Source organism: Cavia porcellus, unplaced genomic scaffold, assembly GCF_034190915.1.
Source record: "Cavia porcellus strain 051 isolate PalLab524CR breed Dunkin Hartley unplaced genomic scaffold, mCavPor4.1 scaffold_15, whole genome shotgun sequence".
Taxonomy (NCBI): Eukaryota; Metazoa; Chordata; class Mammalia; order Rodentia; family Caviidae; genus Cavia; species Cavia porcellus.
Window position 1 is genome coordinate 60434918 of NW_026947498.1, and position 27540 is coordinate 60462457.

Consider the following 27540-nt stretch of genomic DNA (forward strand, 5'->3'; position numbering starts at 1 on the left):
TCATATTTCTACTGGTCTTTAAATGCCTGGACGCTAGCACTAAGGCCTGGCTAGAGGATGTTTAAAGTAAAGTACAATAAATGAAGATCACTACTTTTTCCATTTAGCAAAACATTCATTTTGCTGTAACAGGACGTTCCTGGGCCAAGGCCATCCCATGTAATCTTCCCCATAAGGTGTGGCAGAAGGCCAGGCAATGGAGGTCTGTATGCAGAAGCCCAGGCTCTTCACCACAGGAACAGTCCACCTTCCCGGTAGGTAGAGGCAGCGTGCACATGTCTGTGGGCACAGTGCCACACTATTTTCCAATTCCTCCTGTAATTAATATTAGGCTGGAGACTGCCAGGCAATAAAGTCCAAGAGTATGACTATTACAACGTCTGCAGAACAGTCCCTGTTTCAAACTCCCATGTCTCTTTATAGAAGTTGCAATTTTGACTTAGGGATCACACGGATACAGGCTTGAATCTCAATGCTTTTCTTTTCATTTTCTAGTGACAGCAGTTCAGTCTCAGCCCGGCTATGCTTAAAACAAGCCATCTCCAGCCCAACCCCTGCCCTCACTCTTACCCCTTACCTACAGACTATTATGAAGCAAGCAGAAAACAGAATCTCCAGACCCAGTCATCTCTGACCCTTTTTGCACAATTATTCATGTTTTTTCCAAAAAATAACAATAGATTTAAAATTACATTTCCTAATCATTAATTTTTGTTTTTGTGGACAAAAATAAAATAAAACCTTCTTGATCTTGTCTTACTGATTCTAAAGAAGAACATGCTAGCTCTTTGCCTGTTACAACCTATATGAAGACCAGTTCAGAAGGGTTCTGAATATCTTAAAGCTAAAAGAAATACTCCCTATGATTTCCTCTCCAATTTATTTAATTCCTTTCCGTTGTCAACATATATGTTTCTTCCTGAAGTACTGGATTATGATTCAGAAAGGAAAAAAAAATCTGAAATGTGACTATTCAACTTGCTTAAAATTTGAACAAGTGACTTCCAGATTAGTGAGAAGATGACAAAAATAAACAGCAAAGAAATGATTTCAATAGTGACGATCTCATTAAGCTGCCCATTTCCAAATTTAGCCCTCAGGCAGTTTTTTTAATTAAAAATATTTTTAACCTGAATTCTTATTGGCTGTGTGAAGTCTGGGTGGCTTTTGAATTCTTGGAAGCCCTTTTCTTTTCTTCTGTAAATTTATGCTATCCTTTAACCACTTCAAAATAAATTAAAAACTGGAAAGACAGAAATTCAGCCAAGCTACATGAGACTTCAATAACTAATGCAAATCTGATTTGTGTTATGTAACTTTAAAACGGATATTTCCTTGTATCTAAATGGCTTTCTGAGGTCCATATTTGGTGTTCCATTTAGTAATTGTGGAAGTGGGGCTATTCAGATCAGGAATAATTAGAAGGCAGCATTGTAATTTTTTTTCTGAGTTAATGTTAAAAAAAGAGAACGTGAATCATGTAATTAATTAGTCTTTGAGGCCAAATGGCTGGTTACCTGACTTTAAAATATACTTAGCTTTGAAAATTATAGATGTTGGCCAAATAAAAATGGTGGCATGCTACTTTTGGCTACTTTAGAAGACAAAATGCAAACAGCTTGCTGTGAATGCAAAACAGCCAGAACCCAGGGGAAAGCATGACTGCACGCACTGCGAAGACACCATCACCTTACTGCGTACTCACAATCAGATGACCCGGGGTGAGCGTGAGAGTTTGTTAGTGAATGTGTTGAGTGGATGAGGGCTGGGTCTGGAGACAGAACAGCTTCAAAGTTCAGGCAGGGAAGGCCCGGCTTGGCGCTGGATCCACCCGGCTGAGTAATCTCATTCTCCTCAGATGCCTTCTGGTTTTCAGCTGTCTTGGGTTTCTTCCTGAAAATAAACAAAGGGCCCTTTGAAGGAACTGACTGCATATTTGGGAAAAGGCATTTTTAGAATCTGTTAAAGATAACTTGATTTTTTTTTTCCTGAAGGGGGATGGGAGGGAGTCCAGTATGTCCCTTGTTTTAAAACAAGCTGATTCTTGTTTTTTTTTTTTTTTTTTTTCCCCTCCAGTAATGGCCTAACTGGGAACACATGAAAGCATATGGGCCAAGCAAACAGCACCACATTTGGACTCTGTTGGCTGTATAAAAAGACCCTGTCCCAGAACTTTTAGACAGCTTGAGCTACGTATGGCTGACATTATCCAAGAAAGCATCCCCCACTCCCCCGCCTTATGAGTTTTAACGTGGTCTGGAAAAACACTAGTGGAGGTTTACCGTTCTAGCATTTGTCAGGAAGCTTAGAGACAGGACGCGTGGAGTAATGGGAGGAGCACTGGACTGGGAGTCAGGAGCCGTGAGCTATTGTACTAGCTGTGCCTCTAACTTGCTGTGTGGCCTTGGGCACCTCACTTCACCTCTCTGGGCTTCAGTTTCCTCATCTGTAAAATAAAGGGTTCGGATTAGATGGCCTTAAAAGTTCCTTACAGCTTTCAGTTTCTTGATGGAACACACAGAACATTCAACTTTCTTGCTGTTACCAGATTTTATTTTAAATCAATATATAATGTCAAATCAAAATTGAAATCTGCAGACTGCCCTGATGGAGAGGAAGCAGTGGAAGCTTTCTGTTAATAGAAAGTGAAAGTGACAAGAATTTAGGTTCTAGTAGGCAAAGAGGCAAGGTGTTATGTAGAGACAAGCTACTTCTAGGCTTTATTCATCCTGTGCTGGAGACCGTCATTATTTTTTGATGTAGTGCATGCTCCTGGAGTTCAACAGTGTGACTGTGTGTTTGGCATGTGAGGAAGAGATGGGTGAAGGGAACTAGAAATTCACTGTTACTAACCATCATTTGGGGTCAGCAACAGGAAGTCAAATAGCTCAGGCATCAGCTTCAGGACTTTTCTGTCACAATAACACAACTGGATGTTAAACGAATAAATGAGCTTATACTTAGATTCAGACTTCAGCCAAACTGAGCTTATCTGTCCCGAGTATGTTATCAATTTCCTGAGCTTTGTGCTTTTCTTCCTATCACTATGTAGACAATAACCAAACTATTTTTTTCAGTTGTAGGGATCAAACCCAGGGCCTTGCATATGTGCACATACTAGACAAGTATGAAAGCACTGAGCTACATCCCAAACCCTAGATAGCATTCTGTTTTTGACTGAAGATTCTGTGTGGTGCATAACTTGTAAGTGGATTTCTTTCTATGCCTCCTTTGTTTCTATGAGCATGGCATTCAACTGGTTATACAGAATAGTGTATTTCATATTGAAATTTGTTGTACTGGGTAGTTAAATCTGCCCTTGCGGAAGATGGTGTTATGATTAGTATGCTGTGTTTTTGGTCCAACAGGTTGTGAAATCAAATCTGTTTCTTTAGAGGGCAGAAGACAGAAATAGCACGGTAAAGATTAGAATAGAGGGGAAACTTTCAGACATCTTTTTCACTATACCAAAAGCCAATATAAGGCAAACAACAAATGGCTATGCCTTATGCATTGTTTGTTGAATGGGTGATGCAGTGAGTAACCCCAAAGTTTTCAATATCTAGATAAAACTCTCAGGGCTCTGGCATTCTGATTTTTTACTTTAAAATGGCATCTAATAAAAAGCCTCCAAAATGCAACTCTTCTTTCCTATGCAAACCATTGTTTCTATGGTCCCTTCTTCTACCACTGTTGCTTGTCATCAGGTGGGAGATGTCAGGCTCATCGTAATATTCCCCTGCCTTCAAGCTGATTTAACATGAAGTTTTAACAATTCTGCTCCTTTGATGTTTTCCATATTTTAACTTCTTTTTCATTGCATGCAATTGCCTTACCACTTTTTCTTTTCTTTTCTTTTTTTTTTTCTTCTTTCTTTTGTGGTGCTAGGGATCAAATCCAGGGACTTGCGCATGCAAGTCAAGAGCTCCACTACTAAGCCACACCCCTAGCCCTGCCTTTCCACTTTTATCAGGACTAATGTTTACTGACTGGCTCGCCATCGGCATTCACTAAGTCCCCCATGGTCATGTTAGCCTGACACTCAAGGTCAGCTTCTTATCTGCTCTAGCTTATTTCATGTGTCTTATATACTGGCACACTGGGTTCTCAAAATGCCTTAACATTTCTAGAAAGTCCTGGAATCTATATATTGGATCTACACCTTTACTTGAATTATGCTTCTTACTTTGATTACCCCTTTGTCATCTCTGCTTGCTAAAATCAAACACCCTTCATATTTATCAAATGCTCTTTCCTTCTTGTAATTGTCATGACTCTTCTGTATTGTAAGGGACTTCTCCCCATTTGTTCTCTGAAATGCCCAAGTGCTTTTTACTAATATTATTACTCACTAAGTTTTATTTCATGAAGTTATTTATATGCAGTAACCTCTCTGAGGGTAAGGAAATGGCTCAGTTATTTTTATATTCCCTGTAGTTGTCCATTCTTTCCTTCATCCTTTTCTTTCACATTTATTCACATTCATTTTACAAACATTTACTATGCGCTGGAGATACGTTATCATGGTCCAGGGAATTGAGCCTGGTTTTTATCTTCCCAGAGTTTACTGTCTAGTCTACACTGTTAAGCCACAAAGCTGCCATTCAACATTTATTTGTTGGTGGAATGAAATTGGAGCTGAAATTAAAGTGTATTTCGAGGATCACCACAGCCTGAATCCCAGTTAAATTTTCTTCTCTTTATTTAGCAGGGAACTCTACCCTGACTGAGTGCTTCAACTTTGAGTCCAAGAAGGGCATTTGAGAAGAATGAATTCATTTTGCTCAATAGGACTAAGCTGGTCCTCCTGATTCATTTAAATATAGGGACAGAATATCAATGACAAATGCTACCTAGTAGAAAAAAGTTGTTCCTGACACTTATAAACAAAGCCAAGGCTGGTTTGAGATGTGTGGTTCAGAAAATTAAGGAGGTTCTCTTTCAAATATGATTACATCACCAAAAGACTATTAAGCTTTTATTTTGAGTATTGCATAAATTGTTCTTCACGTCGGAACTCTTGCTTTCCATTTGTTATCTCAAGGATCATTTTTGAGGACAATTCTTGGCCAAATGGTATTTTACCACATCTACAAACAGGAAATATTGAAAACCAAGTGTTTTTGGCTCACACTCTCATCTGTCTAATATCACCTTACTTAGCCTTTTACCACTGTGATGTCTCCCACCTGCATAGGTAATGGAGAAATGCTCAGTGTTCGTTTGACATACACTCTTACTGTTATTTGACCAGTTCTGGCACTTTACAATCTACTAAGGAGGAAAGAGTAAGCTTTGTTGTGATTAACTGGAAATACCTTCCTCGGTTATATAAAAAGAATTGAACAAATATGGCACATCTGAAGGCAAATCTCTGGATTGGGGCTGTGCACTCTTCCGTGGGGCCTTTAGAGGGCAGCATCACATTGGCTGACTCCGGGGAGCACGTTAGGGAGCCAGCTCCCTACCAGAACCATCCTCCTGGTCACCATGCCAAAGGTTGGTGTGCCAAGCTCTAGCCTCTCAGTCTTTGTATTTTTTAGTTCATGTGCTCTCTCTCTGTCTCTCTCTCCCTCTCATTTTCTCCCTCCCTCTCTCTGTCCCTCTCTTCCCCTCCCTCCTTCTCTGTCTTCCTCTCTCCCTCTTTTCCTCCCTCTCTCTTTTCATTCACTATGTTAAAATGATACACTCTGATGAAGGTGTCTCTCAACCGGAAAATGAAAGCTCCAATGAAAAAGTTACAAGCCAACAACAACAAAGAAAGAAACTAGGGAAAAGGGGAAAGCGGGCTGGTGAGGAGGAAGGACTTAAAAATAAGAAAAGGGCAGATGTTTGGTAAATATATGCAAAGCAAATCTGGGTGTGCCCTGAACACTTCCCCAGAAAAACAGACCAATCGTTGTGTACTTTCTCCCGCCTCACTGGTGGAGCTCTGCATTCAAAAAAGACAAAACAAGGAAGAAAGAGAGAGAGAGAGAGAGAGAGAGAGAGAGAGAGAGAGAGAGAGAGACAGAGAGAGAGAGAGAGAGAGAGAGAGAGAGAGAGAGAGAGAGAGAGAGAAAGAGAGAGAGAGAAACCACAGGCAACTGCCTTTCAATAGCCAGTTTTGACATCCTGACTGAACATTTCCCAATTGTCTGAAGAGGACAGATACATTTTCATCTCCCCACTGCAAACATTTCTGGTATGAGAATAAAAGCTGCTTCGAGAACTGGGAAAGCGTTTTAAGGTGACTGGCAGCTAAGTTAGCCAGCAGAACCTTTCGGTTTTTTAACTCTCCATGTAGTGTCTCTGGCACCAAGTTTTGGGCTGAAACGTAGCAATGCACAATGTTGTAGAGGATGTTGGCTCTTTCCTTACTAGACCATATTGTATGTGGAAAGAAATATGCATTAAAACATATGGATGTGATGGTAGGTATTAAGCATGTTAAATGCATGGAAATTAACCAGATCGGTGGCATTTGATGTATATATTTCGCACTCCTTTGCACATATTGTACACACACAGAGATGGCAGTGCTTTCTGTAACATATGGAAAAATAAATATTTTATCTGTGTGAGCTCTTATCAGTCTCCAGGGGCTGTTGAAAGGAAAGTGCTGTCTTCTATCTCCCTCTTCCAATTTTCTCCCTTCACTGGACTCCCACACTGTCCTGCACATTAACATGCCTTTCACTTATCAGCCTGGTTAGATAGGAAAGAATTAGTCAGAGCCTCCTTTTGATAAATAATTACTCAGTCATTGGATCAGGATAATTTAGATCAGTGATGACTCTCCAGTCTTTTTAGGCTGGTAACCACCTCCCTGTTCTCCTCTACAATAGTGCATGGAAAAAAGGCAGGGGGAAGGGGAGATTGTGAAAAACCACACAGGCAGGGAGGGCGACGTGCCAGAGCTGTGCTGCCCTGCCTCATCACTGTGCACCTTTTCTCTGCATTTGTAAAGCTTACTTGCCTCATAGGAAAATGGAACAATAATGCTTATCTTCTAGGGCTATCATGAGGAATAAATGAAGTGATCCATGAACAAGGTAAGATCAAAATATACAGTGAATGCTTACATTTGAAATGAGTATTACAGTAAAAGACACATTGTCATTAATCCCCTCAAAATACACTCTCCTGGTGCTGAAACACTTATTTCACCACTGCTGCCATTTTCTGAGGCAGCTCTGGAAGTCCGCTTTTTTGAGTGTCCTGAGTTTGCTAGTCTTGATGTCTTTATGTCTTGAATTAATTAAACATCGCTGTGTTTCATAGGCATTTTGACCCTGAGGAAGAGACACAAGTCTCACAGTGCTAGATCCAATGAATAAAGTGGGGAAGGACACACTGTGATGTTTCTATGAGCTTGCTTTTCTACTGGGTGGCACTTGGCAGTAGCACTCACCATATTTTTGATCATACCTTATAAAAACATGAAAGAGAATTTACACAACTGCTTCTAACATGGCAAGAATGGTGAGATAAGTATGTTTGATATGATTAGGGGGTGTCTGAAGGGAATTGTTGGCGGTGTCTTTTTTATTGTAATAATTTTCTTTAAATTTAATATCATACTCCATTTTTCTAATCCCTTGCTGATACAGAGTTAGTATTCAATAATGATAGCTCTTTTCCTAGCATTAGGTCAGTGGTTTCCATCAAATTAGTTATACAGTGAGGCATTTCCTACATCTTAGCAATCTTTTTAATATGTAGATTGGGCCATGAGCAAATAGATTGTTGCAGAAAGGACAGGAATCTCTTCTTCCACACCTTGATCTTACAGTATCCCCTGCCACCCCACACCTTTCTCTGCACATGTTTGTCACTGCTGTAGCTATTCTCAAAGCTCCCTGAAGTGCAAGGTCAAGCAAGCTGTACTGTGCTGATGGAAGCCTGTGAGCCCAAACGCTACAATCTATTCACTGAGACTGTCCTACAGCACTTGCTTATCACATTTTCTTATGATTGAGCCTTTTGCTACTTGGTCCAATGTTCTCACATCAACTTAAAACATTTTTGTGATTACTGTATTGTTTCAACTGTTTCAACCTTCTTAGCAGAGCTGACTTAGAATGTTTTTAGTGTATTTCTACCTCACTGTGACAGTCAGGATCCTGCAAGAAGTAGATGGCACGTACAATTAAAGGGGGACAGTTTAGAAAAAGACTAGACACTGAGGTGTAGCAAAGGCTAAGCGAAGGGACCTTCAAGGGATACTGAATCACCAGTATTGGCAAGAGTGGACAGCTGTTTGTCTCAGTTTTAAACCATTTGAACTGAAGGGCCAAAGGAAAGGGTACAGGACTAAATTGAGTCAGAGCTGAAGCTGGAAAGGGTACAGGACTACTAAATAGCCTGACCCCTCTTTCTTCCCACTCCCGTATCTTTTGCTAATGTCTCCTTTTGGCCAAAGTCAAAGGGAAGCCAGAGGACAAGACAGCCTGGGTGACATCCTCCAGAGATCTCTCTCAGGTCACATATGAAGTGAGAGTGGTTCTGGGGTTTACTTTGAGGGGACAACACTCATCAGCATATCTTTTCTTTCCTTCTTTTATTTTTTTCATCTCAATTATTACTTAGGAAGGAAAGAGTAAAACAAAAGAAAAATGAGTTCTTTTCTGCCTTCTATGTACCTATTTTGTCCATTTGTCATTTAGAGAGCAAGAAAACTAAATATAAACTCAAGAGTGAGGATTTTTGTTTGTTTCATTTGTACCCAAATCCCTAGTGCTTAGAAGAGTGCTTGAAACACAGTATGTTTTAGCTGATTGACGAGATACGTGCACTTCTGCTGTACCAGAAACTATAAATGCACTATCTCACTTAACTGTACAACAATCTGGGAAGAAGGTAGGCTCACTGACTGAGCAGGGTGTGCAGGCAGCGTGTTAAAGTTATTACTTGCTCCTACTCCTACTCTTAAGCCTTTCGAAAAGGCCCACAGCACTGTAGACTTCACAGAAAGGGACACCCTTGCAATCAGTTTATAATTTTATACTTTCTGAACCCTGTTGATTTGCACGACTAGCAAGTCTCTAAGTTTTATTATTGTTTCACTTTAGAGTGATGAGGAATTTGACACCAGACACTGCGAGGGTTACTGTAATTCAATCTGTCCATTCAGTCAGGCCCATGAGAAGTGAAAATACACTGGTACTCTGAACAGGGAAATTCTTCCTAGGGAAGAAGCAGATGGTCGTTTGTGGGCCTCCCTGAAATTGTCCAGACTCATCAGAGCCTGATTCTGAATCTAGATCTGGGTCCTCTGCAGCACAGGAATGCTGGAGTAGTAAGGACACTTTCCCTCCCAATGGACACAGAAACTTTGAAACCATTCGTAACCTAGTGTGTTGGCTGTGTTTCTGGCACTAGCATAGTCACTCTGGAATGAAAGAAAGTTCAGAAAACTATCTTACTTTTGTAAGGCTGGGCTCTGAACACTGGGCCTCCTATCTGCCAAGTATATGCCTTTCCACTGAGCTACACATCTAGGCCTCAGAAAACTACTGAATTGTGAGATTTTTAAGAGACTTTTTTTTCTTTTTGTACCAGGAATCAAACTAATGACCTTACACTTGCCAGGTAGGCACTGCACCACTGAGCTATTCCCCTGGTCTTTTCTAGGAGACTTTTTACTTGAACTTAAGGATGAATGATGGTATCATTCAAGTAAATTCCCTGAGTAAGTATGAAAGAAACTCTATTTCCAATTTTTTCACGTCTTTGGTCTCAAGTTGGACCCCAACACTCTGAAGTTCCACATCCCTCACCAGGCTAAGTAGGCCTACCAATCACCTCCATGTCAGTTACCATCAATTATTACCCAGGAAACCAAAAACATTAGAAGTTAAAAATAAAATAGAACTCTGACTTCCTTCCTCTGGGTTTGATTTATGACAGAACAGCTAAAGATATAGAATGTGACAATCCTACTTGAAGCCTAAGTGGAATGTTAGTCTCCCAGGTTGTGTTTTCTAGAAACAGAGATGTCTGTAAAACACCAACTTTCACCTGCCTCACACCATATAGGAAAACTTGTAACTAAAACATCTAGAATGAACTTTCATTTAAAAATGTATAATCAAGTTATTTTTTATGCACAGTTTCTAAAGAATTCAAATATTTGGCCTTTTCTAGTGAAAAAAAGCACACATTCATCTGCTGGTTTCAGCAGTGATTAATGAATCCTTCACACCAGTTTTTCATCATGATTTCCTGCAGGTAGCTTATCTCCTCCCCCAACTTGTTTCTGCACACTTCCTTGCAAGGATTACAGTAGTTCCCCTACATGAATGCCTGACATGGAGGAAACGAAGCCAGCGACATAGAGCCATGCATCCAGAGGGCAAAGTTGAGCTGTCACGATGGCTTAGGGCTGTGGACAGCAAGAGCCGGAGTTCCCACTGGAGGCCTTGGCTTCCTCTCATGTCAGTGAGGCAACAGAATGAGGGTGCAGTTCAGGTAAGTAGACAGAGACAAGCAAAGCAGGCCCATGTTTGCCTAGAGTGAGATGAAATGACAGGCTCCATGAGATTCAAGGGTGACATACAGGGATGATGAGATCCAAACATATTGGGAGGACCTGCCGCTGCTCTGGGAAGCCATGCAGATGACCAAGAATTCCACCCAACCCTGCAGAGTGTACTCACATCTGCTTCAGTACACATACCAGGCAAGGCTGCATCTAAGAGATGATGCCATGTAACATTTTGCCTGCTTTTACAATTGTCTGTGTATTTTTTTTTTTAACTAAACGAAGTGAACTAAGGAGCTTTTCATTGGAGGCATAATGTACTTACAGTAGTTTCCAAATAAATGGTGTCACTCTTCAGGTAAGTCACTCCAAGGCTTGGGCCTAGTGCAGATGTTCATTGGGGCAGGGAACAGAGAGCTGCGGCATCTAGCACAGAAAACAAAACAAAACAAAAAGTAAGGTTGTTTGAGTAGTGGGTGATAGAGACGGTGATAATTTATTGTGATAGTGATAGAGCTGTGGGATGTGGCCGAGAGTTTGGTTCTTCGTGCTTGCACTAGACAGTGGTAAAGGAGAGCAGAGAGGATGTCACCAAGTCGTTCTCACCGACTGCCTGTGCAGTCTCAGACACCAACAGCACTGTTCCTATGCAGATGGAGCACATTTTTGTTTCAGATTGAAAACTGAGTCAGGAGTATGGGGGGTGGAAGTAACAGTGTCTTTTAGCCTTGCCACAGCTGATTCTTCTGATGTTTCCCCACTGATATTATATTATATTATATTATATTATATTATATTATATTATATGTTTACTTATTAATCATTAGTTGACAAAAATTCAAAAATTTTATTATCACATGCAACATCATCTTTTTATGTATGTTTACATCATACAATGGCCAATTCAAGCTAATAAACATATACATTATCTCATCTTTTTTAATGTGAGAATTGTTACAATCTATTCTGAATAATGCTCAAGTGTACAGTATTTAGTTAACTACAGTCACTATGATACACAGTAACTTTTGAATTTATTTCTTTTGTCTAATAGAAATTTTGTATTCCTTGACCAATAGCTCCCCAGCTTCTGGTAACCATTTTATTCTCTGCTTCTGTGAGTTCAAATTTTTTGAGTTCTATTTGTAAGTGAGACAGTGCAATATTTCCCTTTCTGTGCCTGGCTTATTTACCTAACACACCATCCAGGTTTGACCACATTGTGGCAAATGACATGATTTCCTCCTTTTAAAAGGCTGAACAGTGGTTCTCTATCTCTCTGTCTGTCTATATCTATCTATCTATCTAACATTTCTGGTATTTGAAGAATTTTTTCCAGTCTTCCCTTTCTACTGCTCAGTTCTTACCTGGTGAAGCACACTCACTGATCTGATCCAGGTAGAGCTCTTGCCTTCTCTACACTTTCACTCTGCTCTGTTCACGTCTTCTAGCCCTGAGGAGCTCAGCCCGTGTGACTACACAACCGTTATCTGTCTCAGAGGTACAAACTGAGTGTCCCAGGCCTTGCCTTTGCGGCCACACTGGTCTCCAAAGATTGCATTGTTCCCAAAACTTGCCTTCCTTGGCATGGGGCCGTGGCCTTGTCCTGACTCTCCTCTCACTTCTCAGTTTACTCTTCTGCCTCGTTCCCTGGCTTGTCTTTACTTCTTCTGTGCCATTAATGAAGCTTCTCCTCTCTGTGTCCTCCATGAACTCAACAATCACTTCTCCATAGAGTGTCCACACTGCTGTCTTTAGCACTTGCTTGTCTACACAGTTCAAGACCCACAGTCTAAATAAGAGCTGATGATGGATACACTTATTCCTTTGCTCATCCGTGTTCACACAGCATTTATTAGGCACCTGGAAAGGATGAATAATTCAGGGCCTTTAATTTTGAGAAGTTTATAACTCTATCAAATGCAGGATGTTCTAAGTCAGAAAAATTAAAACAGAATTTATCGATTTCTCTCAAAAGTCTGTTCTTTCTCCAAACTTCCTGTTTCCTGCCACTGATACCATCTTCTTCCAGTTTCTTGGGTCTATAACTGAGGAGGCATTTGTAATCCTTTCAGTTAATTAACTAATTTGCCGTCTATATCCCAACAGCTGCCAAATCTTGTGGATTTTTTTCCTCTAGCTGTGTTTTTTGAATAAATACTTATTTTCCATACTCAACACATACTTATCCCCTTGTCACCTACTGCCAAGACTTCTCTGAAGCTTTCCAAACTGCTTTCAATTCCAGTTTCTTTTCACCTTAGACTATCCTTCCCCCTGACATATTAATACACTAAAGTAACAGTCTAAACATTCTTCCTTTGGTCAAAATCCTCTTTGCTCACTGGATTGAATTCAGACTTCTCAGTCTGGCTTTAAGTGTTGCTATAAGGTGGTCCCAATCAAATTTTCCTTTTTTAAAATTTCCTATAGTGGATATTGAACATAGGGCCTTCACACTGAACTGCAACTACAGCATTTTATTTTGTTATTTTATTTTGAGATGGGGTCTCAATAAGTTTCCCAAACTGGGCTTCAGCTTGCTGTCCTTCTGCATCGCCTTCCCTGAATACTGGAGCCCCTATGCCTTGCCTGAACTTCCCTTTCTTATCTCTGCAGTCCATCCTGCACTCTAGCAAGAGCCTGCTCTTGCCCACAATGTGCATGGTACTGTCCCCCGTTTTCCAATGTCTACATGTAGCTTTTTTTTTTTTTATCGGTACTGGGGATCGAACTCACGACCACCTGCTTGCAAGGCAGGTGCTTATGCCACCACATGTAGCTTTTTGATGGCCAACTAAATGCTTCCTTATTTAGAAAGCATTTTACCTTCTTGAATCCTGAAGTCCTTATTTATTCTGTTCCCTTTGTATTTTATGTCATCTTTAATAAGTATCTGTGTAATTTGTCTTCCTTCTCTGTAAGCTCCTTAAAGGCAGAGAAAATTTTTAGTTCATATACAATTGGAGCACAGAAAGCAATACCCCAAAGCGTAGGTCACAGAAGTAACATCAGAAGTATAGTTTCTTTTTTTTTTTTTTTTGTCTTTTTCTTTTTTATCGGTACTGGGGATTGAACTCACAACTGCCTGCTTGCAAGGCAGGCGCTTATGCTGTTGAGGTAAATCCCCAGCCCCAGAAGTACAGTTTCTGAGTCCCATTCTTCCCTCCTGCCTTCTGTTCCTTTCTCTCCTGAGACAAGTCACAGAAACTCAAATTTGTCCTCCTCAAGGAGTGCATAGAAACCAGACCTCCTTTCCCCCAAGTAAAAAAATAGTTCTTCAATCTTCTCCTGCCTTTCTGTGAAAGTGCTGGTCGTAAAGAAATTCTCCTGCCTACCTTTTCTGATAGTAGATCACAAGACCACCAATTCAGAGGAAGCCCTGCCTATACCCGGGAGGAAGGAATGCTGTGCAGAGACAGTCAACAAGAATCTGAACCGACAGGCCTTGCTGGTTTTACATTCAATCTACTACCATTAGTTCAGACTCCTTTTGTCCAATCACATTTCTATAAAATTTTCTATGCTTTCTTAAACTTAAGCACAAAAAAAGGACAGTCACTCCGGGTCTTCAATCTGAAGGCTCTCATGTTCCGTAAGACTATGATCAAATAAATTTCTTGTGCTTTTTTTCTTGCTAACCTGTCTGTTGTTACAGAAATGTTGAACATGCCCCTTTATGATGGGGTGGGACAGGGATCATCCCTTTTTTCACCTCTATGGTATGATATGAAGTGCCTGGCACACAAGCTTGTGCTTAGCTGATGCCTGCTGTACTGAATTCAAAAGGAAAAAAAAATAATCTAGGAAATTGAAGAACAACAGAAAAGACCTTAAAGTTTATCTATTCTACTGGTTTCATTTTTCAGATGAAGAGATTAGGAGAACTGACTTGCTCAAGGTCACATCCTTTCAGTTGCTGAGTCAGATAACTCACACGAAGGGTCACACATCCCTAAATATCTGTCAGTTCTTGTTCAACAGCAATAGTCCATCATAACATCAATGGGGACCAGACCAGAGAGAGAGAGAAAAAAAGTGACAGAGACAGAGATAGACAGAGACAGGGACAGAAAGACAAAGATAGAGTGAGATTAGGGTGTGTAGCCTATGGATACACTATGGATATATTATGTTTCAAAAAATTAATGATTTACTTATTTGCTTCATCAAGCCAAATTGAAAAATTTCTTTTTATAGTCAATTAGTGTCTGAAAAATGAGGAGAGATTTAGAAAACAAGGAAGCAAATTTTCCTGACATTACTGGTAGAAACAATTATGACAATATCACAATATATCTATTTGGAAATATTTGGAAAAGCTGTAGATTCTACTGCAGTTCTTGGTGAGAAGAGGTTGCAATAAATCTATGACTAAATTATAGAAACATACTATTGATCATCTTCTGGTATGTGATACTAATGTTTCTTTTTGTAACTAACTTTGTCCAGTATTCTTGCTTTAGATTTGTTTCAATATTCATTTATTTTTCCCTTGTTTTAGTAATTTTCTTGTAGAAATGTTCTCCCAAGTTTATTATTATTTTCTTGCCTTGCTTTCCTCTCATGAAGAAAACGTATTAATTGTTTAATCTCCTTTATATCCTTTTCCTCGAGCACAAACACCCAGAAAAAACTACAGTGAGATACCAGTGTCTGTATCAGTAAGGAAAACAGGCCTTGCAGGGGACCTCAGTCACCTCACTATGGCCAGAAAAGCACCCTATTAAGTGTTAGCTAACAGTACTACAAGACTTTATCTGTCCCTTCCAAGTCGGTGCTTAACTTTCTGTCTCTTATCAGGGGAGAAACTTGTGAGTGTTAGTCAATCTCTTTTTGGCTGATGTGGTAGAAGCATACTGTGCATTGAGACATTCATTAAATAACAACTCAGCAGCCATAGGTACAGCAATTTGGGTTAAAGAGCTCGTATTTTTCTTTCTAACTCATCATGAGATCATGAGAGGAGATGATCAACATTTTACCAGACAGAACTACCCTTTTTTCCCCCTGCTTGGAAATTACTTAAAATAATAAAGAAAATCACTAATTGATATACCTAATACATTTCAGTAAAAAGTTATGTGGCGACGGTACAAATTCTTTGTGTAATTAGACAAATGTACATTTAAAATGTACCCAATATTGCCTTCAATTGTATAGAGCCATAACTGTTCTTTTAATCAAGTTTTTTTTTTTTTCTTAGCTCCACATTCTGCTGCTACAATCTTAGATCCATTTTTTTTTTGGGTGTGGCAAATTGTCACCTATTCCCAATTTTTCATTTACCTTCTTATCTTAGCATACACTGAGGGTCTATTAATAGGAACCTCTGTGTTGTGGTAGCATTTTATTGCTAAAAGGGTGGTTATACTCTAAAAAAGACTCAATGAAAATGACTTCCTAGGGTTTCATATTTATTCCCCTTTAATGACTTGCATATCCACTGTACACAGTTTTTAGGTCAAAAGATAATTTTGAGAGGTTATTGGTGCCACAAATTCTTCTCAGGAAATCCAGATGTTTTTCCTGTCTTTTACATGATCACTGTAATAAATAATGAGTGTTTGGAATCCAGTTGACAAGCTCCTTGATGTTGTCAGAGGCAGAAATGTTGGTGGGTTAGTTCTCAGCCTGTTTCACTGTCAATGTTTCTCTAGGTTCTGTCTAAGATACACTTAGGAAGCACTGCTATTATGTAAAACACTGCCATGTACACTGCAAAGAACTGGAGGCCTTATTTCAGTATGGCCTTTCCCATTCCTCTGAAATTATGCCAAAATCATCCTAAAATTAGAAATACTTTCAAGATTAAAAAAAAGATGAAAGAAAAGACAACAGTAACACTATTAGCTACCACTTACTGGATGTCTAAAGTATATCAGGGACTGCAATAAGCAATTTTCAAGGTAAATATATTTCTACTTAATCAGCATAGTCATGCCATATGCATTAGCAAACCCACTATACAGATGAGGAATAGTGAGAGTGAGGTTGTGTAATGGGTTCAAGATTACAAAGCCAGATACCATATTTCTGGCTTTTCACATTTCTATGACTCTAAACCTGTGTTCTTTTCAATATACAACAATTGTACCAGTGTAGCACCAGCACATAGCTGTTTTTATCTGTGATCTCAGCACAGAGAAGATACTTACATTTTCTACCAAAATTCAAAGCCATTGGAAAGAGGTGGGAGCAGAGACCTGATGTGAAGGAATTACTGTGGAACTGCTGATCAGTATAGTTCTTTTCTAATTGAAAATGAGAATACCTTATGTCAGTCCTAATTATAATGGGTAAGAGGGATCCCTGAGCGTTTCTGAGTCAGTGTTTCTGGGGTGGCTGTCTGAGATGAATTCCCAACAGGCCCCCTGACACTGCTGATGGAGATGGCCAAGGGACCACAGGCCTCAGGTCCAGTGCTCTCTTGACTACCGAGTGCTGTTTTGAAGGAATTCACACCTAGTAACTTGTCTCACAGCTCAGTAGCATGACTGACTTCTCGTTCTGGGCCACTCTGCCAAGTTACCAGGGATCAGGCAGAATTCAAGGAGTTTCTGGCATTGAGTACATTGTGGAAAAAAATGTTTGTGGAGCTCCTGCGGCTCTCCCCAGCCTTTGAAAATTCAAAATGATAATGTCTCAAACATGGAAAGTTTCTATATTATTTTTTAACAATAATTATCTGGTAATAATTCAAATAACACCTTTCCACTGAGACATTCAGTAAGCTTTACTAACCTTAATTGTCTAACAGCAATTCCCAGGTGTAGATAAAGCTGTCTCAAAGGTCACAGTAAATTTAAAACTGTTCTACTTCCCTCATTTCTTTGCTCCAGATGTAGTAGTACGTTAGTGGTGAGGGGTTACTAACTGGCAAAGACCCACTGTCTTATAATTTGAGTCACAGGAGATTCCATAAAACAAGGGTAAATGCAACAAATAATCAGCAGAGAGGTGACTGTGGGAAGTAACAATATTAGAGAAAAAAAGAAGGAAGAGCCAGGAGTGAGATTAAGAAAAGAGAAAGTAAAATCAGACTGGCTACATGACCTCAGAAGAGGCACTTAATCTCAAAATGGCTCAGCCTTTCCATTACTAAAAAAGAGGAGGTGGATTTTATAATTTTAAGGTCCCTTACAATTCCGATACTCTGAGAAGAAAAATGTGGGAATTAAGTAGCTCGTCAACTTGTTAAACCATTAAACCTGTTACAGAAATCTATTTGACTTTTAACTTTTAAACTAATTACCTGAAACAAATTTTCAAGTGTATATCATTAATCCCACTTCTCTGGAAACTAGTGAAAAAACTACTTAATGAATAAGGCACCAAAAGCATCATGACCAGAGAAACTAATCAGAAACTATGTTTTCAGCTTTTGTATGCTGTTTCACTTTTTGCATTTTAGTTTCTTAATTAACCACTGGCTAATCACCATGTCCAGAGAAAATACCTTTGCTGGCTTGAAGACCCCTGGGATGGCCCTGCCAAAAGAAAGTGAAATCACAGTCCTACTGTTTGTCACAATAAATCTATGTTAATTTTCTCCACAGAGACCTCTTGATTCTTTTTTGACAATTCACCAACTCTTGCTAATAATAGTTGCGTGTCCCAAGAGCCTTTGTGTTTCAGGTACAGTGAATTCTTATTTAAAGTAAGAGATTTTTAAGATCAGGTAATATATAATGCTATGATGATTTTCTAGTTTAATGAACACCCGATAACGCAAGCTCACCTTTCTCTAAGTCATTTTACACTGAAGTCTTCCTTTACAGAAAGCCTACCACAGGTCCTGGTTATAAGGTCACTTTAAACTTTGTAGTGAAGAGTGTAACATGAGCATGATTCATAGCACAGCATATTATTTGATATTGCCAGACTTTTCCCTGTACTTTGTCCATCATACTGAGTATGTTTCTTACCTAACCTTTATAGTCTGTGGCTAAATGGAAAAACAGGTACCAAGAAACATCACAATGGCACTACCACACACAGCACACTCAAAAATGAACAGCTTCCCTTCTCTCGCTCCCATCAGCTGTGTAGCAATTCTGACTACCATTTACTAAGTGCTTACTATGTGGCAGGCATTTGCCTTTTCACGCTTCGCTTTCTTAGGATTACCATTTGAAGTGATCATGGTGAGGAACTGTATAGATGAGGAATCTGAAACTACTTAGGAAAGATAGTTATTTGCATGAAACCATGACATAGTAAAGCAACGTTTAAAGCCAGGTTGTAACCACAATGATCCAATGCTTCACCTATACCTCACTTGTGATTACTAACCCACTGATTTCCTGCCTTTATTCCAGTCCTCTTCATTTAAGGTCCTACCATTGGGTTATTCTAGATTCTCCATCAAGAACCTCTAAACCTCTTGGACTTTGTCTTTTCACTTTCTCAAACTTACCCTTGATTCATGTTTTACCTCCACAACTGATTTATAATGTGATAGAAAACCCCAGAAGGCTTTCATCATCCTTTTTCCTTAGCTACTACTTAGCCCTTCTCCTAGTTCTTCTTAAAACTCCACCTTGGCCTTAAAGTAGTCCAAACCCAGCTTTTAAACTCACCTTCCCTTACACCTAAGGAGGCTGCTTTTTTGTTTTTTAAATATGGTCCCTTAGAAGGCACCTGCTAGTTTTGTCAGATGTCTTTGTTCAGTCTGGCCTTACCTCACATTCACCCATCTGTTACTATCTATGATTACAGATCCCACTCCCCTGAATGCAGGGCTTCTTCTTAGTTTCTTTAATCATGGATCCAGATTATTGTTCAGCAATCCTTCCCACTGTCAGTGTAAAACCCTGCACATACATGCCGTCAAGACTGTCGTTTCTGCCCACTGTTTCCAAGTGCAAGCCGTGGTAATTTTTCTTAGTATATGTTCTACTTTCATCAAGTCCCATTTTCTATTTCCTTTTTCAGATGACAGTCTTGCCTCCTACTTTTATAGAAGAATCTATGCCACTTTCTGTGATATGTTTATAGACTCTCATTTTCCTTAGTTTTTCTGGATTTCATTATTTTGTTTCCCCAAGATCTGTATCTTTGTCTTATTCTGCTCTTTTCTTGGAGATTATCTTCTCTATTTTGATCTTTTTTTCTCTTCCCTTTGGTTTCAGGAGTGATACATGCTCTGCAGTTGATGGCAAAATCATTCCCAATTGTACTAGATTAACCATCACAATATAGATTTTTGTCCTGTCATCAATTCCTGTCCTTCAAAATCCTTTCGGGTGATATATTTCAAAATGAGTTTTATAGGACACTAGAACTTTGAGATATATTTTACAAAAAGTTCTTTGGTCAAATAAACTTAGGAAACCTATTATGTATTACTCTTCAAAATTTATTATGTATATAAAGATATTAATATCTTTTTAAAGATGCCAAAGACTCCAACTTTGTGCAAGCTTACTAGACTGCAGATTCCCTCTACATCTTTTTCAATGGAATATTTATTAATTTCAGGACACATTTAGAGAAAAGATGCTTTACTAGGATGTTCTCTAGTTCCAAATCATGATCCTGGGCACACAAGTTCACTAAATTTCTATCAAATAAGCCCTTTAAGATTTTTCCATCAATGCTCCACAGGGTCTAAACTGGTGAATTCATAGGGTGTCAGAAAGTTAAGCACATTTATACATATTCAGTCATGATGGAATACCTTTATTACTTTTTCATATCTAGACCTTTCTTTTTCAGGGACCCTATATGGTACTGTATTCCTAATGAAACTTTTACTCATGAAGACTGCCTTGGTGCATATCTACATGCTACTCATTTAGCACTTAAATATATGGTAACACTGTACTTTCATGCTTATTTTCTGCATCATTGTGAGTGTACATCTACGAGGACATAGACCTTGTCTTACAATCACTAACATACAACATTGCTGTGTAGCTTTAATGTGGTAGCATGCTATCCATAATGATGCCATTGGTTACCAGAGATGGAATGACAGACATTATGGTCTGACAGATGAAAACGTGATTTCAATGGGTGAAAGATAAGGTCCAGGTGGACTGCACCATCACTATATCGGGAAGAAACACTACTTTCATTACGCTCTCCTCCACAAATGGCAACATGTGTGTCTAAAGCTTTGGATAGAGGACAGACCTTAAGAACTGGAGCAGCTCTGCTCTCAGGTAAAAATAAGAATCTATATTAATTAATACCAGGTAGGCATAAGGATAAAATAATCTTGGAATGTCAAAGGGCCTATGAAAATTATTGATGGAAAAAATGCCTCTCTCCAATGATAAAATTACTATCTGTGATCATTATATCATGGTATCTTGATGAAAAGGAAAGGCTATTTTCTTACACAGGGAAGTCAAAAGCAGTCTTGACTGAGGATGGATTGCTTACTTCTGGGTCTAGTATACAGGCTGTGTAGAAAATACTTGCAATGTGTGTTGGGTCTGCTAATGTCTTCCATTTGTATTCCAACCTCTCTTTGAGTCAGTCTGGAGACACATTGCACTGTATAAGTCAAGGTGCTTTGATAGCTATTTGTACAACATGAAACCCCCTAACAATGAATTCCATCTTCCCTGTAAAACTCTTCTATTGCTTCAACATGTAAGAGCACAGAGCAGGTTTTCTCAGGTAAGTGTATAATAACTAGATATTAAGCAGCTTTGAGTTTTTCAGATTGGATGGTATCTGAAGTAGGGACTTAATAGGTTCCCTAATGGTGAATTTGTAGCGAGGATAGGACTAGAAATTTAGTTTCTGATGCCTGGCCAGGGAGTTTTATTATGTGAGAGAAAAGAGTATAGCTCTCTTCCTTAAAACTGCAGGAACAAATGGCTTTTAAATTTTAGCAGAAGAGAAAACATAGTTCAATGAACTGTCATCTCTGAGGTTCTTTACTAAGGTCCTGAACAAAAAGTAGTATATAAGTGAAAGATTTAAACTTTTTTTTTAATAAATGAGAATGCTTGCTTTTGTTTACCTTGAAAGAGGTATGGATTGTGCTATATAGTGTGTGAAACAGTAGGATAATGGCAAAAATTCATAAATAGAAAATTCTGTCAGTCCTTAGTTAAGATATGTAACATATTAGACACCGATTGTTAGTGCAATATTATTAAATATTTTTAAAACTGCAATTTTCACTGGCTTTGGGAATTTAATGGCTTATTTTCTCTGTCATATGTTATTCTGAATGATATACTTATTTGAAAGTGAAAATTAAGGGTGGACTGCCTAGCGGTATCTAACAGGCTACTAGGCAACTAGGCATATAGTGCAATTAGTGATATACAGCAGGCTACTATGCTTATGCTCTTATTTTTCCAAGAGGCATAAGCAATATTTTTCTAAGAGGCATAAGCAGTTTCTGCCATACAGTATTTGAATTTCTTTTCATAGTAAAAATTGTTTACTTTTCTCTTCTGGGTTTAGCCTGAGATCTCTGCATCTTTTCCAGGATGACGTCCTTGGTGGGGGTAGGGAGACACTGTTGGCAATGTTTCACATTGGTTTAAAAACGACACATAAAGGTTGTGTGATGCTTTTACAAATATTCTCTTAAAATGAGTTCATATCATACCTTACACAGCAGAGAAGCTTGGAATCTGAAGAGGGTGGAGGGGGAAGACAGGGCAGCTTAATTGTAAAATTTCTTAGCTATGAAATGGCATTGATCAGAACGTGAGCTTAGCTTGTTTCATAAAGTTGTGAAGCTGATGCATGTGCAAATGCTTTGGATTCTGTGGAGTACTGAGTCAGGAAAAATCAGGAAAGGCTCTCTAATGTGTGTGGGAGCTGACAATTCTTCCCCTTCCACTGGGGTTTTGGCAGAAGCTATGATAAAGCATTGGCACCTGCTCAAATCTCTCTGCCTCCGCTCCTCTCCTGCACACAGCAAAGCATCACTTGAGGAAAGTTACTTGAGTGAGTGAGCCCACTCTCAAGTTCTAGTCTTTCTGAATGAAAGCTACAGAGAATCCTGAGCCATGGCACAGGTAACTTTTACTATTCTTCCGTGTGTATCTGAAAATAGGAGAACACTTCCGGAAGGAGGTCAGACATCACATTTGCTGAGGCCCAGTTTCCTCCTGTACACAGCTTCAGCCCACATGATTTCAGCTGGCACCCCCGGGAGATGGAAAAGATCCAGAATTAGCAGGAGCCTCCTCTCCAGATAACCTAAGTGCTCTGATTGGAAGGTAGAGGATATCAGGGGAATGGCTATTCGGAGTCAGCATTGATTTCTCCAGCCTTTGTCTGTGTCTGGTTTCTGTCTCCTTCGGAGGTGGTTACTGTTACTACAAGCAGCATGAATCATGTCTCTGTTAAAAAACAGAGCTTCAATTGTCTTACATAACCCCTGGTAACTGAATGTCTAATAATAGCAAGCCATTTCCAGGTAGGGAATCTGTCTACCTCCCAGACACACAACACACACACACGTGCACGCACACACACACGGCTCTCAAGGCTTCACTAGAGAGTAGGATACAAAGAGAGGAGGCAGAGAAAAGGATAGCACAAATGATTCTTTGTATTTTAAAATATATTGATTAAACATGCATCACGAGATCTGATGATGTATATATTGAGCTAGTTCAATGAATTGTAAGAAACAAATTTCCTTCCTTCCTTCCTTCCTTCCTCCCTCCCTCCCTCCCTCCCTTCCTTCCTTCCTTCCTTCCTTCCTCCTTTCCTTCCTTCCTTCTTCCTGGTGTTGGTATGGGGAATTGAATCTAGGATCTCTGCACTGGGGTACATTGCCAGCTCTTTTATGACTTTTAATATTGAGACAAGAGCTCACTAAATTGCTTCTTTGCCCAGACTAGGATCAAACTTGCAATCTTTCTGCTTCAGCCTCTTGGAGTGTAGGTGAAACAGACACATTTTCTAATACAGAACTCAATTTTGTGTGAAAACTTCAAACCCAAAAGACAGAGGGGTGACTATTTTACTGGATTGGCCACTAGCTTACACCACCCAGATCTAATTTTCAAAGGATTTTTTTCTTTTCTCCTGTTTGCTTGATGACAGACTATATTCTAAAGGTCCTTTGCTATATTCATTGCATAAAATTCTAGAGAATGAAAGACAGCTGCAAACACAGTACAGTTCCTACATGCAAGCTACATGTTGTCAGGCACTGTTACGTAAGCCGCTTTTTTTCTGTGAGATAACTCTGCAATTATGAACTCACAGTTTTCCCATTAGCATACTCTCTGGCTTATCATACATGATGAGGTATTTTTCATACATCAGCCACCTGTTAGTGCCAAAAAGCAAAATAATAGAAGAGGCTGAAAAATGACTTTAAAAGATTATAAAGATAAGTTTTTGTTTAAATCATTCATTTGGTTGAGAGAAAAGGTTTACAAGTTTATGAAGAAAAGAATTACAAATTTATAACATATAAGTCTCTATTACTTCACTTTGCCCATCTTAAGAAAAGTTACTGGAATACTATACCATATTTTTTTGGAGTATGCAGTCCCAGGAGCCACATAGCCCTAGATATCATGTAAACTGGATTGGGGGGAGACTGGAAAATTACAAGGGTACATCCTCCTACTCATCTGTGGGCTAGGACCACAGAAGGAAGACTTCCTTCTCTGTTTTGGTTGTTCAGTAATGTGGAACAGTGAACTAGATGAGTTAAAACCAGACTGTCCTAGGACACCTTCACTTGAAGGACCAATACCTGGGTATTCCACAGGCTCCTTAGTTGTTTACAGATATAAAAAGTCATGATGAGATAATTATCTGCCAAAATGATTGTGTGTTCCCCCAAAAGACTTACTCTGCTTCTTTTTGGGATATTTCCTTTTGGAACACTCTCCAAATCTGTAAGCTAAAAAGGTTTTAGTTGAGTTAGGACACAGAATTTAAAAAAAAAAAATGGAGCAGGAGGTAGATGAAGGAAAAATACTAATGTCCCATGATCCCTACCCAAAAAGTTGGCTGAGTTTAATCATAAATCTGTATTACTGTTCATTTTGCTACATAGTATATGAACATGATTTCTAGAGTAAATGAGCTCTAGTTTTTTTTTTAAAGTTTTCTTTGTTTTTAATCAAAATGCAGAACAGTGGCAATGAATTTGACCATTAAATCACTCTACTTCACAATAGGATCATAGTGGTGGGACACAGCTGCTGGTGGGAGACTCTTCTGTTTATTTCATGTGCTCTGTGAATTGAATTGTTCTTAGTTGGTGGACTTAATGTTTTAATAAAAACAGTCCTGAGACACCATGGTTTTTCTTCAGAAAAGGCTACTCCTTCCAGCCAGTGTGACTATATAGCCAAATGGTTCCCACTTATGGAAAAGTAGATTTACCTTTCCCCTTTCTTTTGGCCTAAATAACACTCTATATATCTGGGAGGAAATTATTCTTTCTTAAGAAAATTTCAGAATGCTATGACAGTCAGTTCCTTCACAGTGGTGTGTTTGGCACTCGAGCAAAGACTTGTTGGCCAGAGACATTTAAGATGTAAAAATGTATTACTATTTTATTTCACATCACAACAATAAGGGTATTTCTGGATTGTTGCTGACAAGTAGATCATAATAACCATATGTGGTGTAATAACCGCACAACATTGTATCAGAAGCTTAGAATTATTTTTTTCAAGTGATCAAGAGATTTTTTGATATGTTTTTCTGTCCTTTCAATAAATACTTATTGAATGTCTATTGTTGGTGATGGACTCTTTCTTCACAAAAGGGAGTTGTGCTGTGCCAGACTCTCACCATTTTCTTTCTCCTCTAACACTGAACAAAATATCAGCGAAACAATGAGCACAGCTGTTTTCGAACCTGATAGGCAATCAGTCTGTAGTAACTGGCCATCCTGATGAAAGTGGGAACTGGTGAAACTGATGGTGGTGGGAATGGCTTCTTTACAAAGGCATAGCATTTTAAAAACATCTCAGGGATAACTCAGAGAAAACAAATGGGCAATTCTGGTCTTACCTATTTGTAAGTTCCAACAAATGTCTGAAACTCTAGACACCTGAAAAATATATGATTAGGCCATTGTTATAGGTATTAAAAGATTCACATAAAAAGGAGACATAAATGTTCTTTTCATTTGTAGAATACTCAGGATACTTCTGAGAGCTCATCTTAACTTTTAGAATTATTATAGGAATTCAACAATTTATTATTACAATATAAACTTTTAGGCAATTAATTGAGAAACCTGTTGATAATCAACACACAAAAGGCAATGTTGGTGGGATAAGAAAATTTAGAATTCTCTACAATTATTACAGAGAAGCTGAAGAAATTACAGAGTGGTTTTACTGTCAGTTGACTATTTCTCAAAAGATCTCCATCTCTACCTACAGCTATAAATTGTTGTAAGACCTTACACAAGTCACAAAACTCACCCATTCTCATATATAAAAAGTGAGTATTGAATTACATGGTTTTATCCAGTGATAAAACTTGATGATTCTAAAGTACGAAAGAATAATTCCCCCTTTCTCTTGTTTTGGTAAAAACTTGCTTTCTTCTGATCTATGTTGTCTGTGGTTTGCACTGTTATGTTTTTGGGTTAAAGAAGTCACATGGAAAATATTTAGGTGATTTTTCCTTGCATATATAGGAAAGTAATAGGAATCATTCTCTATTTGTTAATACAACAATGTATCTTCTCAAAGCAGATTTATGCTTAGATAAAACACAATCCTTTTGGCATGGATGCAGATTCTTCGTCCTCCCACAAGGCCTGCACCCATGCTTGTGCAAGTTTATTTGATTGGGTTATTTACAGACTGGCTATTTCTTCTCTTTCAATTTGTTTATAAAATCCCTGGTAAGCATAAAGCTTCAAAAACAAAAGTAAACAAATAAAACAAAACAGCCCTGTTTGAATAATTTACTTCAGTTAAAGTAGTATAAGAAAATATACTAATGCTCAGGGGGAAAAGGCCTTTAAAAATACTCTAGTATCTTAGAAAAGACTAAATAAAATGTTGTACCAATGATAGCTTCATATGTGGGTATTGTTTTTCATATTTAAACAAACGTTACATATTGAGTTTACAGTCTGGTGTGCAGACATGGCTATTTTTCCAGATTGCTGTCAGGCCAATATATTCTCAAAGCTAACAAAGCCTAGCGTCTGCAAAGCTAGTTTTCTGCAGACAAAAGATCCACATAGAATATCCAAATATCTGAGCTTGTATCATATCCTGATCGGCCAGACTGGTTACCTATGACTTCCTCGTAGGTTCAGGATACTACCTCCCTGTCCTGCACTTTTGCTAGTTTAATTTCTTCTACCTACAGTGCTCTGTTTTTCCACTCTTTACTGCTCAAAGCTATCTGGACACACCTAGTTTAAGACTCATTTCCAAGAAGCAACTCAGTTTGGCCTAACTTGGGACCCACTGGTAATTTTCATGGATTCCAAGTGATAATTAGTTCTTGCAATAACTTGAGTTACTGAGATCACATATCTAGAAAGTGTTTAGAAACCATCAGAAAAATCGGCAAGGGTTGTGATGTTCTTGTAAAAGGAAAAATGCTAGTTTTAAGAACAGGCCTAATGTAGAAGCTGTGGTACATTGGTAGAGAGCTGTATTTTTGTTCAGAAAAGCTGTGTAGCCTTGTACTGAAGTGATTATTTAGAATGGTCTGACTTTTTTTTAATAAAGAAAAGAAGTGCTATTTTTTAAAAGACAGGGTTAAGACATTAGATATAGCAATATACAGTATCACTTAAAGTTTGATTTTTAATTATGAAGCAAAAAGTGTCAAAATTATAATAAGAAGAATATGGCATATAGCTAGAATAGGTACAGACATATGAGTTGAATTTCAACTTTTCACCCTCTAAGTCCTTCAGTTAGTGTCCTTCATAGTCTGACCATCCTGCAACACATTATCACAGACTCTGACGAATACCTAGACAGGCTTAAGTGAAGGGCCACGAAATATCCTGCTGGTAGAAGATGGGAGGAAGCTCAGAAATGCTGGGTGCTGTTATATATGTATACAATTTTATTTATGTGTATATTTATATAACAATATATACAAACATATACATTTGTATGATGTTTGGCAAC

General features: G+C 38.7%; 1 protein-coding gene across 38 annotated transcripts in view; it reads right to left on the reverse strand.

Moving 5' to 3' along the window:
* The window catches only part of Zbtb20 (zinc finger and BTB domain containing 20), an 838748-nt gene that overhangs the window by 61245 nt on the left and 749963 nt on the right, over positions 1–27540 (reverse strand). For 37 of the 38 annotated variants that reach the window (XM_063225304.1, XM_063225278.1, XM_063225281.1 and 34 more), the window contains 3 exons: positions 10791–10891; positions 2283–2446; positions 1706–1893 (listed from right to left, as the gene is read on the reverse strand). In XM_063225304.1, coding sequence (XP_063081374.1) covers positions 1706–1893; positions 2283–2293 — 199 coding nt within the window. In that variant the 5' untranslated portion in view covers positions 2294–2446; positions 10791–10891. Of the gene's footprint in view, positions 1–1705; positions 1894–2282; positions 2447–10790; positions 10892–25438; positions 25479–27540 lie in introns of all 38 variants that reach the window. The other variant, XM_003469286.5, reaches the window with a different exon arrangement.